Source organism: Vigna radiata, chromosome 11, assembly GCF_000741045.1.
Source record: "Vigna radiata var. radiata cultivar VC1973A chromosome 11, Vradiata_ver6, whole genome shotgun sequence".
In the NCBI taxonomy this organism is placed as follows: domain Eukaryota; kingdom Viridiplantae; phylum Streptophyta; class Magnoliopsida; order Fabales; family Fabaceae; genus Vigna; species Vigna radiata.
Genome location: NC_028361.1, coordinates 48,178 through 67,566, shown reverse-complemented (window position 1 = coordinate 67,566; position 19,389 = coordinate 48,178). Strand labels below are relative to the sequence as shown.

The window sequence follows — 19,389 nt, the reverse complement described above, 5'->3', positions numbered from 1 at the left end:
AAAAAATCTTTAAGCAAGTTCACTACTGAGCGGTACGAGAGCCAGTATGAGTAAACCTACTACCCAAACATTATATATATATATATATATATATATATATTTATTATGTCTGTTGAATTTAGTTTTACACAGGAATCCCCTCTAAAATGGATGCACACTACCTCTTATGAACAAAAGAAACTTAATGTACCCTAAGTGCCGGCACCCCGACAAAATACACTATTCCAAGTACATCGCAATCAATCACGGCCAGCTGGTAGTGATAACACTACTTTAAATTATCTTTTTCTCATCTATGTATAGAATTATTAGACATGCAAAACCACACTGCACAATGCGGTCCTTGCCGAAAAGATACGATCTCCAGCACATAAAGGCACATTTGACAAGAGTGATACATACAACAACACACCCCGATACAGGCACATTCCAGACACGAGAGATACATACCCTCCCCACCCCGCTCCCCCCCCCTCCCCCCAAAAAAAAACTGCACACGGGATATCAAATTCAATCCTTGGTGGTTGGAGTAGGTCTCTGGGCACCCGGTGGAGCGGTCGGCCTCGGAAAGTTATAATCAAATTGCATGCCAGCGAAGTGCGGGGCCTCCACGTAGGGGCTCTACATTGTATCAAAACAAATATTGACACTATAAATATATACATTCAAATAAATGAAATAGAAAAAAATTAGCCTAAATTGGATAGAAATAAATGCAATGACAGTAATCTGGGCAGATGAAAAGAAAGAATTAAAGGACAGCGTGAAAAGTTGCACCTGGGATGCAAATGAAGTATCACTCGAAAAATCAGGACTTGAAGATTTGGGTGATGTACAAGGAGAACAAGCATCATTGCTGGTTTCACTTCCATTCAACTTGTGCACTGCCTTATTTGGTACACTTTCATTCTCGTTTCCATTGGCTGACTTAACCCTCTAAATTGGAATCGGGAATTCAAAATCATTATAATCAGTATACAAAATTTGCTAAAATTATATGAAGAGTAGGAAAGAAATACCACCTGGAAGATTTTACCAAGAGTTTTCAACCCTTTAGCTCGTGCACGGAGTTCCTCTTTCTTGACACTGTTGTCTTGAAGTACCTAAAGCGAAGCATACACGATAAATTAAACACAGCCAGCCCTTAAATCTACTTTATGCAATTAAGTGACATTGGCCTAGAAAAGACAACCATTTGACAAACACGGGAAAGAGTGGCTTCAATGTCCGCCACATTAAGCTTCCACAAAGAGTCAATCATTAATTTCTTGTGAGATTGCATGTATTCTTCAAGCTCTTCTTCAGTATAGTCCCCTTCTGAACTGAGTTGCTTTTTCATATCCTCCTGCAATTGGATTAAAGCAATAGCCCCTACAACCACAGCAAAGAAAAAAAATGATTAACCTCCGGCACAATGTTTATTCATTAGCAATTCATGTTTGCAGGCCCGAGAGCCAAAACAAAATAGATTAGTTAGAGACAAATAACAATCATTCAGTTACCACAGACCAAATAAAAGACTTGATATGGGGCTTATTGGGGAGAGAAAATATACCAGTACAAATGAAAAAAATAAAAATAAAAATGTCTAGTTAAAAGGAGTGGAAGAATATAACGTCCAGCTACCAGGAACAGAAAGAAGAGTTATGAAAGAGAATAGTAATTTCTTACATAGATACTATAGTGAGGCTTGCTTGTAATCACGTGTTTTGTACACACAGTACTCTTATTTATAATGAAGAAAAGATATAATAATAAACAACAAAATCAATACCTAATAAAGAGAAATATTTGGTAAGATATTTCCTTATCAAGTCATACCATATCTCTCTACTTAATGTAGCCAATTTACATCGTTAAAACTCTCAATTAGGCTGGAGTAAATGTCATTTAAGTCAAACTTGTTACCAACACAGTAGCCCTTAAGGGATTTAGTGAACATGTCTGCAAGTTGACAAATATAGTGATGATTTCTCTTGAAAGCACATTCTTTCTACCAAAATGACAGACAATGTCTGTCTGTGTTAGGTCCATTCACAGAATGTCTGGATTTTATGCAATGTGAATAGAAGCTTGACCGTTGCATACGAATTTCTTGAGTGCCTTCAAATTTTAATTGGTAGTGGAGTTGCCTAAGATGTAATGTAACAAGCAGCTATTGCATTGTGCGGTACTCAACTTTAGAACTGGAACTAGAAACAGTTTTTTGCTTCTTGCTCCTCAAGGGGATCAAATTACCTATGATGAGAACTCGATATCTAGAAGCGAATTTCGTATTTTATGGTGATCCTACCCAATCAGCGTCAAATTTGCAATTGCCTTTGTCCTCATATGTTAATCCATGGCTTGGTGCATTTTTTAGGTATTGAAGGAGTGGCAACTTTCCAATGAATATTGATGTGAATAAAATGTGATTGCATTCATATCTTAGTTTAGGTCATTTGCATACATAATTGCATTAATTAAATGATTTCATCATGCAATATCTTTGTTTCAGATCATACATTTGGGTTGTGTTCTCCTTGTAGATTGGTGTCTCTAAGGGTTAAAAATCACAACTTGGAAAGAATTGATGTCTAAGATGCAGAGTTGAAACCAGAGAGTTCCACAACCTAGTTGTAAACCTTTCCACAACCTGTTCCACAACTGAGCCGTGAAAGTTTCCACAACTGAGAAACAGAATGCAAACCAGAGAGTTACACAATTGAGTTGTGGCTTTTTTCACAACTTGTGAATTTACTTTAGGAGAGTGGAATTGAAACCAGAGAAGAGCACAAGCAAATTGTGGATTTTTCCATGAGTTGTGAAATTTTTGAGAGCAGTTACTAACCTCTCATATTATGTGGATTTAAAGAGGTTAAAAAAAGAGAGAAATTAAGAAATTAACCACTCTCCTAAAAAGGGGAATTAATGGAAAAGGAGGAGAACAATTGGAACGTAAAAGGGAAGGAGAGATCGCACAAAAAAAGAGCACGGAAGACCTGAGACACTTCTTCTTCTTTTAGTTTTTCTTTGGAATTTTACATTATGCAGGATTAATTTTCCTTTTTGTTAGAGGATTGATGTAATACTTTGGATTATAATTTCTGAACCTTTTCAATTGATGTTTTGTTAATTTTAATTATCTCAGGGTTCTATTTATGTTATAATGTCTATTTTATGAACAGTTTCACAATTGGGAAATTGGGGATTGTTTGCGATTATAAATAAAACAGGTTAGATGTTGTCACAATTGGAAAATTGGGCATACCTAATTAGTTTGCAATTGAGATAATAATTGTTGTTCATGATTTTATTGAATTTTGTAACTGACCTAAGGGATTGGGGATTAGAATTCAATGGATAAGTTTGCGTGTCTAAGGAATTAGGGGTAAACAAGCTCTTAATAAACTCAATTGGATAATTATAATTCACTCATCAATAGGAAAGGGGAGGAATTTATATGAAAACATATGAAATTAATTCTCTAACATTGTTTATATTATTTGAATTCTCGTTACTTGTTTATGTTCATCATTTCACTTGATATTTTTTGTTGCTCAAAATTACGTGAATTAGTAATCTAGTACTCAACTCATTCAATCCCAAAGGACGATATTTTGTTACTATAATAACAATTGGTACACTTGCCAAACGTTCATCAACTATCACATGGATACTTCAAGAATTGGCTAACCACACTAAACTGCAAATGTGATGCCTGCCTCATGATAGTGAAGTAATCAAGTCTTCTTAATAGATGATATCTTTCAGGTTCTTTCCCAAAGGGGCTATTATTCAAAAAGGAAGACACATTGACTATGAAAATGTATACTAGTGTTAACTATGCAGGTTCTATTACTGACAGAAAATCTACATCTAGGTATTGTGTGTTTCTTGGAGATAGTCTGGTAACATGGAGAAGCAAAAAGCAAGATAGAGTATCTCATTCTAGTGCAAAAGCTGAATTTCGAGTTTTTGTTCAAGGAATGTGTGAAGGACTCTGGATGAAAATCATTTTGGATGATCTTGAAGTCAAGGTGATAATAGGTCTGCAATGAGCATAGCCCATAATCCAGTACAATATGACAGGACCAAAGACATTGAGATTGACAGACATTTTATCAAAGATAATCTTGATAATGGCTTTGTGATTACAACTCATGTTCATACAGAATTTCAAATAGCAAATATTTCTACAAAAGGACTCTCTTCGCGTAGATTTCAAGATCTTGTAGACAAGTTGGGAATGATTGACATTCATTTACCAACTTGAAGGAAAGTGTTGTAATTAGAGGAAATATCTTCTTAATTAAAGAAGATATCTATAGAATCTTCCTAATCAAAGAAAATAGATGTGTAATCTTCTAGATTATTTTGTTTCCCTATTTCTCAATTTTAGAAGATTAGATTGTTTCAAATAGAGCAAAAGAGAATGTAATTGACATTATTGAGATAAATAAAATCATTCTTATTTTTCAACTGTTTATTTCTACCTTTAGTGAAATCATGGAAAAAACAAGTATTCTTAAAGACTCGTAAGGGAATAGGATGAAGGTCCTATTTATATCCAATATAGAATTAGAAATATGATTATTTAGAAACGAGTAGGGTATGCAATTAAGCAACTGGTTAATAGACCGTGCCATACCAATAACAAGTGTGGCAACCTCATTGGTTGCACAAAGCTAGAGAAGCTCATGATATTTAATGGTAGAGATAGCAATATCTAAGACTGAGCAGTGACTTGGGCCACTGACTGAACCGGACTGCTTCCTAGCTTTGATTTGATACTTTGCTTCAACATGTCTCCTATTCTTAGAGAAGTTGCAATAGAGACCACGTCCACGACCACCACATCCTCCACAATGGTATAATTGTGAAACAAGGGCAAGAATCCCTACTAGGAGTGGAAGATGATTCAAACGCATGTAAACTTAAAAGATGAAACAACTGATTTTGGACTGTCACAGGTAGGAGCAGTTGGTCACGATAAATCTGATTTTGATTTGCAGCAAGATCAGGTGGAAGTCCAACAAACCGAGAAGACTTGTACAAGTTGGTTGTGAAAAGTAATATAAATAGATCATCCATTTGTTTGATAAAACTCACACAAGCACATCCGTAATACAGTTTTTCATTTTTTACATGAATTGTACTTTGCCACAAGCATAGGTTCACAGTTTTACCAAAGCCTTTATGGGTGGTCAATTCAATCCACCAAGCCCAAAGAAACACCCAACATCCAAAATAAGAGAATCAAATAAAGATAAAACTCACACAAGCACATCCAAAATACTGTTTTTCATTTCTTACGTGAATTGTACCGTATCACACAGCCTGGAGAGGCTTTAAAATAAAAGTTGCTCACCTGTTGCTGCTGTAACTTGAGATTTAATAGAATGCCCTTTGTTTCTAAACCATTCAGCAATAAAAGGTACGCCCAAATAAATTGCTTTCTTCCCTAGCTCTTTTGCTGCCTGCCTTGCGTATATGTAGCCAATGGTATTCAACATATCAATCCCATAGGCTGTATAATGACAACTGAATAATTCAGAAAAAGCGCCGTAACAGTCCTGGTAATGTTATTTTGATATTCAAATACTCGAGATTAGACAAATGATGTAAAGCCAATCTTTTAACCATATCATGATGGGTAAACAATAAAGCAATTAATTTCAATGACTTTTACAGCCACAGATTGATGCGACCAAAAAACTTGATATTGAAGTAAAGAAGATTTAGTGTGAATTTGAGAGTATTTACCCCTCTATGAGGTTTTCATATTTATAGTTGTTTGGGATACATTAGATACAATGGATGAGAGAAAAGAAGAGAACTCTAGAAGATGCTCCTAGGAACTAGGTCTAAAGCGTGCTCCTAGGTACTAGTTCCAGCACACAATACAATAAATCCTACTTAAGACTGTTTATTTTGTTAGAATGTAATCCACTGTTATAGATTTGTTGGAAATTAACCGTTATATGATCTAAGAAATTAGGATGATTGATTCCTAATTATTAGGTGCTTTTGTTATAATTAATATGTAAAATAGTGTAAATAAATATTGTTTGGTCTGCAGTAGACACCTAATACATTCAAAACAATTTTATATGGGTACTGTGTCTTATTAAAGGAAACCTTATCTCATGGAGAAGTAAGAAGCAAAATATAGTTGTCAAATCTAGTGCAGAAGTAGAATACCGTGCTATCGCAACAACCACTTGTGAGCTTACGTGGCTTAGACAACTACTACTACTCCTAAAAGCAGGGCACATCCATGAAACAAAGTTTATTTGTGACAATCAAACTGCACTTCACATTGCATTAAACACAATCTTCCATGAAACAATTAAACACATTGAAATTGACTATCACTTTGTTAAAAAAAGTGTGACATATTCACTAAGTCCCTTAGAGGCCCTCGGATTGAGTACATTTGTAACTAGCTTGGTACATATGACATATGCTCAAGTTTGATGTAGTGTTAGAATGTAATATGTTGTTACAAATTTGTAACCATTACATAATCTAGGAAATTAAGATGATTAATTCCTAATTATTAAGTGTTTTTATTATAATTGATTCAGTAAAATAGTATAAATACATACTTTGTGGTCCACATTAGACACATAATACATTTACAACATATACAATTCTATATATTCTAAAAATGACAACTGAATAATTCAGAAAAAGCACCGTACCAGATGTTATTTTGATATTCAAATACTCAAGATTAGACAAATGATGTAAAGTCAATCTTTTAACCATATCATGATGGGTAAACAATAAAGCAATTAATTTCAATGAATTTCACAGCCATAGATTGATGTGACCAAAACACCACCAAAATGGGATGTATCCATGAATTGATAATGTAATTTTGCATCAATACAATGTTTTCTTCCTAATGTCTGCATGTCTGAAATTATTATTTGGTATCAGTACCTGCATTGGATAGCCGGGCTACTTCAGCTTCTGCATGATTAAGAAACTCCTCTTTGTTTCCTTGGAGATATTGGTTGAGTCTATTTTTCAATATCTCTGCAAGCTTTTCTTCTCTTTCCTTCTGAACAACCTATAGCAAGAACAAACCGGTCAAAACAGCAATCACAAAAAAACTGAACCTAAAACATGATAAATATTAATTCCTTCAAGATGACCATGTCAAACTTTTGGAAATGAAACAAAGATGGAATAGCTTTCTCACATAAAAATTTTGTTGTCCAAAGAGAAAATTAAATTAAGTGCAAGAGATGTTGAAATTGGGTATATGAAGCACTCCCCTCAAGCTGGAACACATATGTCAAATGTGCTCAACTTGTAACAAATATAATCAACCCATGGTCCTCTTAGAGAAATGGTGATAGGTTCAAGGGAAATGTTTATATTACGAGAAATAAAAGGGTCAGACAGTTATAACTTCTGTGGGTAGGTTTTGTTGTCTTAAACTTTTATAAAAGCAATTGTTTTTAGCAGTTTTTTAGGAAGTTTTGTAACGGGAAGGGTAGGGAGAGTTTGGTCCTCTCGAAAGACCAGGGTTAGCGTAACAATTTAGATTACTATGCTTGTTTCATTGTTAATAAAATTATCTAGTTTTTCTGGGTGAACATCCATGAACCTGTCTTGGAAATCTTTACAGTTTTAAATAAATATGGGTGCCTATCATTGGTATCAGAGCCACTTTCCTGGTGCTGTGGTGGTTGTGCGGCATGGTCAATATGAGAATGGAGGCAAGATTGGATAGATTGGAGCGCATAGTGCAAGAACAGGAACATGAAAATCAGAGAAGGTTCCAAAGGTTGGAGGAAATGCTTGCAGGGCTGACAGGGTTGGTGGAACGTTTCACATCCTCTAATAAACAAACAATGGATAATGCTTCCATTGCCAAGGAAGGCAGTGCGCGTAGTCTCAAGAATGACGGGGGAATGAAAGTGGGCGTTCAAGACTTATTGGGGAAAAATGGAGGAAGCTAGATATTCTTGTTTTTGCATGAGAAGATGCTTATGGTTGGACTAACCGATTGGAGAGATATTTCCAGTTGAAAGAAATCAATGAGGAGGAGAAGATTAGGGTTGTTATGGTGGCTTTGAGGGAAAAACCCTAAATTGGTTTCAGTGGTGGGAGACTTGCTATCCGAATTCCACATGGAAAAGAGGCAGTTGTTCATCAGTTCCAACCAACAATGCTTCAAAATCCTTTTGAAGTCTTGATTGGGCAAATTAGGCAGGTGGGAGAGCATATTGAACAATTTGAGAATATGCAAGGTTCTTGAAAGGTATAAGGCAGGATTATTTGACTGACATTTTTCTAAATGGATTGAAGGACGAAATAAGGGCATAGGTTAAGTTGTATGAGCCCAAGAACCTTGTTGAGTTAATGATGAAGGCTCAAATGGTGGAGGAAAAGGTTAGAGTCACCACCAAGGGGGACTCTCTCACTGTGCAACTTCAAAGCAACACCTACAAACAATTGCCACCTACTTGCAGTTACTCAAAGGTAGGGGGAAATTCAGTGGGTTTTACCAACTCCAACAAAGGAAGTGGAGAGAGTAGTGGTTGTCTGAGCACCATCAATAGTTCTCCTACTGGGGCTCAACAAGGAGGGGCACCATTTAGAAAATTGTCCAAGAAGAATTGCAAGACAAGATAAAAAAGGGCTTATGCTTCAGGTGTGATGAAAATTGTGGGCCTACTCATACTTGCAAAAATAAACAGCTCCATATGTTGCTTATTTCGGAAGAGGAAATTCAGGAGTTAGGAGAATCTGCTGCCTGCATTATAAAGAAGTTCCAGACTTTCACCTTGAGGATAAGGTGCACCTTCATGGAGGGGGTGTTGATAAGTTTGATACAGTTTACAAAATAAGGAAAAGAGAAGGTAGTTCATATAGTTGAAAACACCTCCCACCCATTGGAAACAACTAGGAAGATGCTTCTGCCATCAATAAGAAAAAAGGAGTTTCCTGCTTTTCACCTTGAGGACAAGGTGAAACTTCACGGAGGGGGTATTGATAGGTTCAAGGGAAACGTTTACATTAGGAGAAATAAAAGGGTTAGATAGTTATAAATGTATGTGGGTAGGTTTTGTTGTCTTAAACTTCTATAAAAGCAATTATTTTTAGTAGTTTTTTTAGGAAGTTTTGTAAAGGGAAGGCTAGGGAGAGTTTGGTCCTCTTGAAAGACAGGGCTAGTGTAACAATTTAGATTATTGTGCTTGTTTCATTGTTAATAAAGTTGTCTAGTTTTTCTGGGTGAACATCCAAGAACCTGTCTTGGAAATCTTTACAGTTTTAAATAAATTTGGGTGCCTATCACATGGTGAGTATGTCAGGCAACTACTCACTAGAGTTGACAAATCTAGTGATGTCTCCATACTCTAGTTTTTCACTTATGAAATGATAATCCACTTAAATATGACTGATCTTCTCATGAAAGATAGGATTAAAAACGTGCAATGTTGGCTGCTTGTCTCATACAAGGTGCGCTTGGGATTTGATTCTACAAATTTTAGTTCTTCGAGGAGTTGCTTTAGCCATATGCACTCACAAGTGACTAATTTCATTGACCGTATTTTGTTGTTGCAATTGATCATGCAACAACGTTTTGTTTCCTACTTTTCCACACTATTAAATTACCTACAATAAGAACGTGAAACCATGAAATGGAGTGTCTATTACTTGGTTAGTTAGCCTACCTAGTCAGCATCATGATACCCAACAATTTGAGTATTTCACTTATCCTCATAAATGAGGCCTTTTCCAGGAGTCTTATTAATATACTATAGGGCCCGCACAACTACATCCCAATGGTTTGATAAGGGAAGTTTGAAAATTGGCTAACAATGGTCACTACAAAAGCGACCAGGACAAGGTAATTTAGTTTACCAACTAATCTTCTTGATCTCCAATGATCAAAATATGGCTCTCCTTGGTCAGGAATAAGTTTGACACTCACATCCATCAATATGTTCACAAGCTTAACATTTATCATCCATGTTTCTTTGGAATGTTGAGAGCATATTTTCTTTGACATATGAATAAACCATCCTTGGATTGTGCCCACTTCTATATCAAGGAAATACCTCAAGTGTCTAAGATCTTTTGTCTTGAACTTTTGAGGAAGATATTGTTTTAGTTGTAGAATACCCTCTTCTTATAATAACAATGTCGCCCACATATACAATGCAATACATACAACTTTTGGGAGAATGACTATAAAACAGAGAACTATTAGCATCACCCTTGATAATTTAGCAGTCCACCCAAACCTGTTTGGCCGCTAAGTATGACATCGTTAGTCTTTCTTGATGGTGACATGCAAGCATTGTATAAAGTGCCTTCATTAGTTTATTGCTAAAAAATATAGTATTGTGACACAGAGAAGGCTGCTATTTTGAATATTAAATACAAACTAAATAATACACTCTTATAAATTAGAATATACAACTTGGAGAGCAAAATTCTTAAGACATGTTTGATTTCTTTCTCTCTTTTTGGTTTAAAAATTGTTTTCTAAATTAATTCACCCACTCAACAAGTGTTCCCAAAATCTACTAACTTCTGCAAAATCTTTCCAAAACAAGTGTTTCAAAAACCAGAAACCATAAACAGCCAGAAGATTTTCTCTCATTCTCTCTTTTGTTTTCTGGTCCTAGTGCAAGAGTGTGTGGTGAGGAATAGGCTGTATGATTTTGAATAGATTTATTAACAAATTTAAAAACTAAGAACAGTTAATGAAAATAGAAATTAAATACATTCTTAATCGCTAAATTAGACATTTATAACATTCTTTTTTCTATCATTTAAATGTGCATTTAACAAATTATCCTCACAAGTAGTCAATTTAACTAATCAAAACTTCTCGTATCGTAAACTACCAGCCTTTAATCATTGTGTGCTTGATCTTCTTAATCACCTATAATTTTCAATCTACAACCGTCTGCTATCTCTAGGTCAAATAAAAGAATTTGACGAATTATTAAAAATAACCTCAACAATTTACACTGTTCACTGCAGATCTATAATATAAAGTACATATTCAAATACATATACTTAGATGAAATCTAATTATAACATAATATGCAGATTAAAAAAATATTTATTATCATTTTTATATTAAATAAAAATAAACATCTATCTTGTTCAATGCACAAATTAAAGTAGTATTGTCAAGCTCGCAAGTCAACTCCAAAGAGTTTATGCTTTAAGGGAGAAGATTTTAGTTGACTCGTCAAACTCTTTTTTGGGCTCTCGCCATCTCGTATAAACTTTTGAATCAAGATGCAATTCAACCAGTATAAAATCAAATGTAATCCCACCCGCAATTAACCATGGCGATAGTGTTCTATTATGTTGGTACACCATTTCTAAAGTCAACTAATAAGGCTCATATCAATTACATAAATTGATCAAATCTACACCAATTTGTCTTCTGCGAATGAGTGGAAACTCAGTTCTATCAAACCATCAATAACTAGCCATCCTTCTTTTGACATTATAATAATTTCAAAACCCACATCAATGGTGAACCTGATATCACAAGAACCCACTGTTGTGAAGGAGAAACGAAGCCCACAAAGTAAAGGGCTTCAGACAAATAATCAGAAATAAGCTATTTCGTCTCAATATGGAATACTTTCTAGACAATCACTATTACATCCTTCTAATATACCATGTTGACAAACCAAATGTAAGTATAATTTGCCACATTTTAATAACACCAAGGCTAGACCTTAGTATTGGAATCAGGTGACAAATAGTCATTTTTACAGGGGTGCAAATCTATGTAAGTGTACAGTTACGAATTGTGATAAGGGAGTACTGCAAGAATAAAAAACAGAGAACACTATGAAGAATGTATAAAAAGTAGAAGAAAAGAGGGAAAGAAAAAAGAAATGGACTAAAGAATAAAACAAAAAAATGTACAGGAAGAAAAAAAAAAAAACAGGTTAACGGGTCGTTGGAAAAAGTGGCAACAGTTCATGTAGCCTGCGTTGTTCTGGAAATTGGCAAACGGTGCGGCAACATACTGGTTATTTAACAGCACTAGCAACAACCAAGCTGCTATTCATAGTGCCTCTAATCCTAATTTTCACCAAAGAATCATATGAATGCTGATTGTCATTTTGGGCACGAGAATTCAACAGGGTCTTCTCGTTTGTGGACACATGCAAAACAGAGAACATGTGCCCATCTTCACCAAATACTAAAAAAGAAATTAGAACATCGTTACTAGCTAACATCTACGCTCTAATTTGAAATGTTAAAATAGTTACCTGATTATTGTTTTAATAGGTTCTTTCTTATACAAGTTCTAATATCTAGCAGTATAGAGTTAGTACCTACTATTCTTATTTTTTCACAGTAGAGTTAATCTCCCAAGCAATGCTGTTGATACAAAAACTCAGACATAGAAATTGGGAGAGATTGCTTTATGAAGTTTGCATATCAGTAGCAACTGGTTATCCTCATAAGAACCATAAACAAAAAACAATTAGGTAAGACTAGACTATTAGTGGGTGGATAACCAGTTAAAACATGTATGGTCACTTTAAGAATCCTATGATAACTAGTGACAGGTGATATGTATTCATAACAATAGATCAGTGTCATAAGGGAATACAGTTTTTATAGATGATATGTATATTTTAAGAATTTTAGATATTCAAGAATGCAGTTATTTATACAGATATTTCTTATATTTCTAAAAAGATACGTACATAAGGAAAAAAAGTAGTCACAAGAGAATGCAGTGAGAAAACTATATTATTATACCCTCATTTTCTCTTGCAACTTTTTAGTATCAAATTGTTCTCCTTCAGTAAAAAAGTCCATTGAAGCCATTGATGCCATGGCTAACTGGCCTATATACTCCTCAAAAAACTCACTACCGAAAAGCATTGCAAAGATTGCCGCAGGATCAATAATTGCTTCCCTGAAAAGAATGAATAAAAGACATAAACCAGCACAAGAGATTGATTTTATAAAAAAATGCTCTAAAATTCATTAAGAGATTACAAATTTTCACATCCTATCATGCTTGATATTCAACTATTAAGTAAGATTTTAATTCAAAAAAGGAAACTAACGTTGAAATCCCCGATTTCCCATGAGCATCATAAGCTTGCCTTTGAGTTGGGTCACTCAGAACTTGGTAAGCTTCACCTAAAACCTAAAACCAGAGTATCAAACATATAGGGATAACTATGTAACAATATTAAAATTGTAGCTCTACATGATATATAGTTAAAAACAGAGGAATTGATAATAATGATATGAATGCATCATGATATTACTTATTTTGTTGAAGGCAGGTTTGACACATGCAATAGAAAAATTGCCAATAAAAGACAGAAGAATAATATAAAACTCCATAACAATTATAAGCATTTGGTGGTGGATATGATATTCAACAGGTCAAATTCCAATAGGTGAATTCCAAGATATGACTTGTAGGTTGACTGGTAATAGAATGGCAGAATGCCAGTTATGTGATGTTTAACATGAACACTATCTCGAGAAATGTGGTTGTTGATTTAATATTCAACAATTATATTTAGATCATTAAATAATTTTAGAGAGGAAAGTTCTTTTTATCAATTAACTAGACAATCCAGGTAGGATGACATTCAGCACCCTTAAAATTTAAATAGTCCTAAACTGAAATAAGATATTCTTGCCTGAAAATTTTGTGCAGCAAGAGGGTCATTTGGATTTTTATCTGGATGCACCTGCCTTGCCTGCACATCAGGTATTGAAGAAAAGGTATAAATAACATAATCAAACCACTTGGTTTTGTTTTAAATTTTGGTAATAGAAAACAACCATTAAAACAGTATGAAGTTATATTCAGATTTCCAAAGTTAGATTGTTATTGGATGTACAAGCATTTCAGCTTCATCGTATATAAGTTTAGCTAGCATTATATAGAGCAATCCACCATCGTGAGTTAAAATCTCATTTTGAATTCACCAAAATGGACAGATCCAGTCATAGGACTACGCATCTACTAGTTTCTGTCTATTTAAACTGCAAATTGGGATTACACTGATCTATTGAGGTTTAAGATAGCTTGCAAAGCAAAATTGTTATGTAGCTCAGTGTAATACATTATAATTGGGTCAAATAATCAATTTTTTAGTTGCATTAACAGACACGGGAGAGAAGAAATACCCAAATAAGAATAAAGATCGAAAAATTACACTGTTACCTTAATGTAATAGGCTTTCTTAATCTCGGCTTCGGATGCCGTAGGGATGACTCCCAGCACGTCATAGTATTCAGTCTCCTTCACCATCTCAAAGCCCAGTTGATTAATCTTCCGATTAGAAAAACCCTGGAATTGTTAAATTTTCGCTAAACTGAGAGTCGGGAAGAGGACAAATGAGCTATGAAATATAGTACTCCAGTTGATGACTTATTCCAAGACAACATGTCCTAAATTAATTTTAACTATTTCTCAAAATTAAAACAAAAATAAATGAAAGTATTAAAGAAACTGATCTTCATTATTATTTTATCCACTCAATCCTTTTATATCCATGTGTTACAAATTTACTATTTAAAAAACTAAAACTGAACTATTTTAGTTTAAAACAAAATTTGTCATACAATTTAAATTAGATTTATAAATTAATTTATTAAAATAATATATTCTTGTAATACTTTTAAATTAATTATTTAAATTAATCACATCTGCTAACATGCAGTGCAGAAGTGTGCAGAGCTATTCAGAAAATAAATTACCCACCATTTACTATTAAATTAAGACAAATAATTTTATCATGTAATATCTATGGGTACAGGAAGGAAACATGGCTTCGAGAAGCAATGACATTTGTATAGGGGTATTTATAGTATTTAGGCAGGCTGCTTCTTTCTCTACCTTCAAATCTTCTCTTTATATTTTCAAGTGTACCATTATACCCTTTAATAAATATAAAAGAAAATAAAAAATTTAGATGAACACTAATTATTATTTACCAAATGTCATTTAATTCTATACATATATTTATTGTATCTCAAGTTCATTCATTTGTATGTTGTTTTGTTTATGATTCTCTTGATTTTCTCTGTGATAATGAGTTTTGTTGATGGTTCTTTTAATTACTTTTATTATTTCTCTTTTTATTTTATATTTAAATATAAGTATTTAAATGAGTTTAAGTTTATTTCATTATTTATACCATATTTGAACGGTTAAAAAACAAATTAGTTATCAAAAGTTTGTTTAAGAAGTTACTAAATTTCGAAATTTGGTAAAGAAATTCATCATATTTCAAAATCTAATTAGGAAAATCACCATATTTCGAAATCCATTTATTAACTTCATTGTCTAGTTACTACCTTTACCAAATTTCAAACTTTGGTTACTATTTTCATCGAATTTCAAAATCCGATGACTTAACTTTTTTTTTTATTCTTTTAACTTTTTTCCTTTTAATTTTATTCTTAATTTGTTAATTTTTTTAATGATTCGTTGAGTTATTATTATTAGTATTATTATTAATGAGATATTCAATATGTTATAGGTGATTACATTGTAAGATGGAAGGTTATCCTTTTTGTTTGATGGGTTCACAAGTAAATTTGAGTTTTGTGTCAAATTTCTCTTCTTCTATCAATGAAATGTACAAGGGAGATTATAAAAATAATTTTACAACTGAGATATTTCATACACGTGATGACTTAATTGAATGGATTCGAGAGATTATTTTTCATCTTGGATTTGTTGTCGTAACTATAAGATCTGATAAAACTACTGATGAACCTAGGAGAAATATGTCTGTCTTGATAGGATGTGAAAGGGGTAGAAAGTATATACGGCATAAGAAAATGCAAATGTGCTTTTAAGTTAAAGGGCAAGCCAAATTTTAATGGAGAAGGGTGGGTATTGCGAATATCGTAACCATGATTTGACATAAAGTTTAGTTGGTCATTCTTTAGCTAGGAGGTTAAATCCTATTAAATAGTCATTACTTATTGATATGACTAAGAGTCAAGTGAAGCCTACAAATATTCTATTGGCTTTGAAAGAAAACATTGATTGTAATGTCACAACAATTAAGCAAATATATAATGCAATGTATACTTACAAATGATCATTGAGAAAGTTAAGAACTTTATTACAGTAACCGATGATGTACGATGTAAGGAGGGTGTAATGCGCAAGGTATAAAAAATGTGTAGGGTGTGTGGTGCAATGAGGATGTATGGTGTAAGGAGGGTGTAGGGTGTAAGAATGATGTAGGGTGAAAGGAGGGTGTAACATGCAAGGTATATGAAATGTGTAGGGTGTGTGGTGTATTGAGGATGTATGATGTAAGGAGGATGTAAGATGTATGGAAGGTGTAGGGTGAAAGGGGTGGAGGGAAAGGATGATGTAAGGTGTAGAGGGTAGGGTGTAAGGTGTAGGGTGTGGAGTGTATGGAGTACGATGTACAATGAATGGTGAAGGGGGAAGGATGTAGAGTATAGGGTATGTGGTTTGTAAGAAATGGTGTAAGAATGTGTAAGGAGAGTGTAAGGAAAATGTAGGGTGTAAGAGTGCGTGTGGGGAGAATGTACAGAAGGTGTAAGAAGGGCATATGGTGTAAGGAGAGTATGGGATTTAAGGAGGGTGTGGGGTGAAAAGAGACGATGTAGGGTAAGAGGAAGGTGTAAGGTGTAAGAATGACATATCGTGTACAGTGTAAAATATAAGGTGCAGGGTGTAAAGAGGTCATAAGAAGGGTGAATGAAAAGTGTAGACATGGTTTAGAAAAATGTAGAAATAGTGTAGAAATGGTGTAGGAAGGTTGTAGGCTGTAGGGTGTAGGAAGTCTATGGGAATGATGTAGGAAGGGAGTAGGAAACATGTATGAAAGTTGTAGGAAGGATGTTTAAAGGGTGTAGGAATGTTGTAGGAAGAATGTAGTAAATGTGTAAGAAGGATGTAAGAATGACGTAGGGTGTAAGGACAGTGCAAGAAGGGTGTAAGAAGAGTATTAGGAGAGTGTAGAAGGGTTTTATTGAAGATTTGACCCCATAGGCAATTCTCCATGTCTACTAGGTTGCATCCCAAGCTTTCACCCAAATTTTATAGTCCTTTTCTGGTTCTTAAACAAGTTGGTCTTGTCATTTTTCGCCTTCAGTGGCCAAAGACAGTTCGATCCTGTCTTCTATGTCTCTCAATTTAAACATGCCATAAGTACCCGTTACGTTGAACTTCCAGCAAAACTCTAAGAAATCAAACTATGTTGTCTTCCTTTCAAGGTCTTGGATTAAAGAAAGCGACAACTCCATGGGACAACGGTCCCTTAACTTCTTATGCAATGACTTTACATGGAAAGATAAACTATTTGTGATTAATTTCTAGATTTTCACCTTGAAAAGAAGGTTACTTGGAATCCAATAAATATTGATATAATATAAAAACAATTATATAGTTTTATTAGTAAAAAATTAAACAAAAATACTTATTTAAAAAATATAAAAATTTTAAATACACAAGTTAAAAAAGTTAACCTACTTTTTTTTAATACCTAAATTGACATTTTTTCTTAATAATTAACTTTGAAGACGCCCGCTGAAAGAATAGTTTCGTCAATTCACAAACTAAAAGGAAAATATTGTATTAACTGAAAATTTTCTTCATATTGGTAAGGAAAACCGCGAAGGTGCAACAAATAATTTAAATTTTAAAATTAAAGTGTCGTAAGAAACTGAAAACGAATTGAATAAGTCGATGAAGACAATTAAACCATAAAATAAAATAAAATGAAGACCAAGAATCAAACCATAAAATAAAATAAAAAAGGTTAAAAAGAACTCCCTCATTATTTTTGTAATCGTTTCAAAAATTTGTGTGATTATTATGCTAAGAAGGGAGTTCGAAAATGCAAAGTTGTTTCTTTCAAATTCATCTTCTCTTCTCCATACGCGTGAGGAACCAAACCAAACGCGACCTTGTGAGACGAGACTCTTCCGCAAACACATTCATCTTCTTTTTCTTCTTCTCTCAGTCTTTTTGAGTTCTGAATTGCACAATGCTCAACGATTCTTCTAACATTATCTCCCTTCTGCAAGATCTTCATCTCACTCACTCTTATCCCAAAGTTCTCTCAGGTTAGTGGATACGCTTCACGAATATTTGAACGAGTTGGTAATTTCGTGCGTGTTTCTGTTTTCACGGTTCTTTGACTCTGTTTCTGTTTTTGTTTCGTGGCACGTAATGCGAGGATAACCAAAGAAAATGAGGATTGTTGTTTGAAATTCTTTTCTTGTCATCATCTTGAATTTTAGTTTCTATGTGAGGCATTTCTTAGTTGATGTTCATCTTTTGATTTTTAGATTTTTAGCGTTTATGATTTTTTTTATATTTTCTCAGATATTTATGTTTGAACTAAGAGTGTACAACATAAGATCTGTTTATGTGTGAATGTTGTAGTAATTTAAAAAAGAAAAAAAAAAGAAAAATAAAGGCAAGATTGAAGGTGGAAGACCTTTTCAACCTTGAGGGAAGTTGATTAAGCTCAGGTCCATTGAATTAGCCTAGTGGGGACGTGGATGTGTTAGGTTCATGATTTTGAATTTTACAGCTTGGAATGCGGTTGAATGTGTGGATTCAATTAGGACTTTAAAGCCTGGAGCAATGGATTGGGGGAGTGGAGAGTAGAGTGTTTATGTGGAGCTAGGGTCCCTCCATTATTTTATCTTGATTAAGTCATTCATTGGGGTCCTTGTTTAAAGTTTGAAAGGCCCATTTGTATGGAATAGTTAGCTTTTTTTGTTTTTGAAAAAATGTTACCACTTTTTGCTTTTTCGCAATTTGCAATTGCCGATGGTAACCTTTTTTGTTCATGACAAAAGTCTATAAGGGAAGATGTCTCAGACATCCAGTTCCACTCCATCAATTCATTGCCCTCTGAGTTCAAGTTTGACAACAATACAAACTCTCTGCTTGCGGAAAAACATGGAGATGTTAAATTCAGACGTACCAATCCAATGGACCAAATGGTTTTGAGAATGGTCACTAGTAGGGGAGGTTTCTAAGGAAGTTTGAGACCGAGTTGGTGGCATTGATCTTTTTGATGAGCATTAGCCGTATGGTGAAAAAGGAGATCATTAAAAGACCGACCATCTAATGCAGATGAAGACTCAATATTCGTTACATTGCCCCTGTAATCGACTTTGACATCCTCTAGGGAAAACAGGTGGAATGATACAAAATCTTATGATTCAAAAATGGTAATGTTGGCCTCAGATTTCAGTTTTCCTATGCTGCTGTGTTTTGAAATCAGTTTATTACAGTACATTTTACTTAGTTATTCAGTTGGACAAATAACTTGATTTTTCGGGAAGAATGTTGAAGGAATTGATTCATTTTCTTTCAATTTAATATGGATGATTGTGGATATACTCAGGTGG

The 19,389-nt window shown here is 34.1% G+C and overlaps 1 protein-coding gene across 3 annotated transcripts; it reads right to left on the bottom strand.

Moving 5' to 3' along the window:
* Positions 1 to 147: 147 nt before the first annotated feature.
* LOC106777967 (chaperone protein dnaJ 10) lies at positions 148 to 14,400 on the bottom strand. Of its 3 annotated transcripts, none has more exons than XM_022787487.1 (10): positions 14,192 to 14,397; positions 13,662 to 13,721; positions 13,071 to 13,153; positions 12,757 to 12,916; positions 6,931 to 7,060; positions 5,351 to 5,509; positions 1,193 to 1,371; positions 1,020 to 1,103; positions 778 to 936; positions 148 to 621 (listed from the first exon to the last, which is right to left on the bottom strand). In XM_022787487.1, the coding sequence occupies exons 1-10, from the start codon at positions 14,276 to 14,278 to the stop codon at positions 511 to 513; spliced, it is 1,212 nt and encodes a 403-aa protein (XP_022643208.1). In that variant the 5' UTR covers positions 14,279 to 14,397; the 3' UTR covers positions 148 to 510. The 3 variants fall into 3 exon arrangements, with proteins under 3 accessions (XP_022643208.1, XP_014521299.1, XP_022643209.1); XM_014665813.2 differs by having other exon boundaries at positions 1,023 to 1,103; positions 14,192 to 14,396; XM_022787488.1 differs by lacking the exon at positions 5,351 to 5,509 and having other exon boundaries at positions 14,192 to 14,400.
* Positions 14,401 to 19,389: the final 4,989 nt, after the last annotated feature.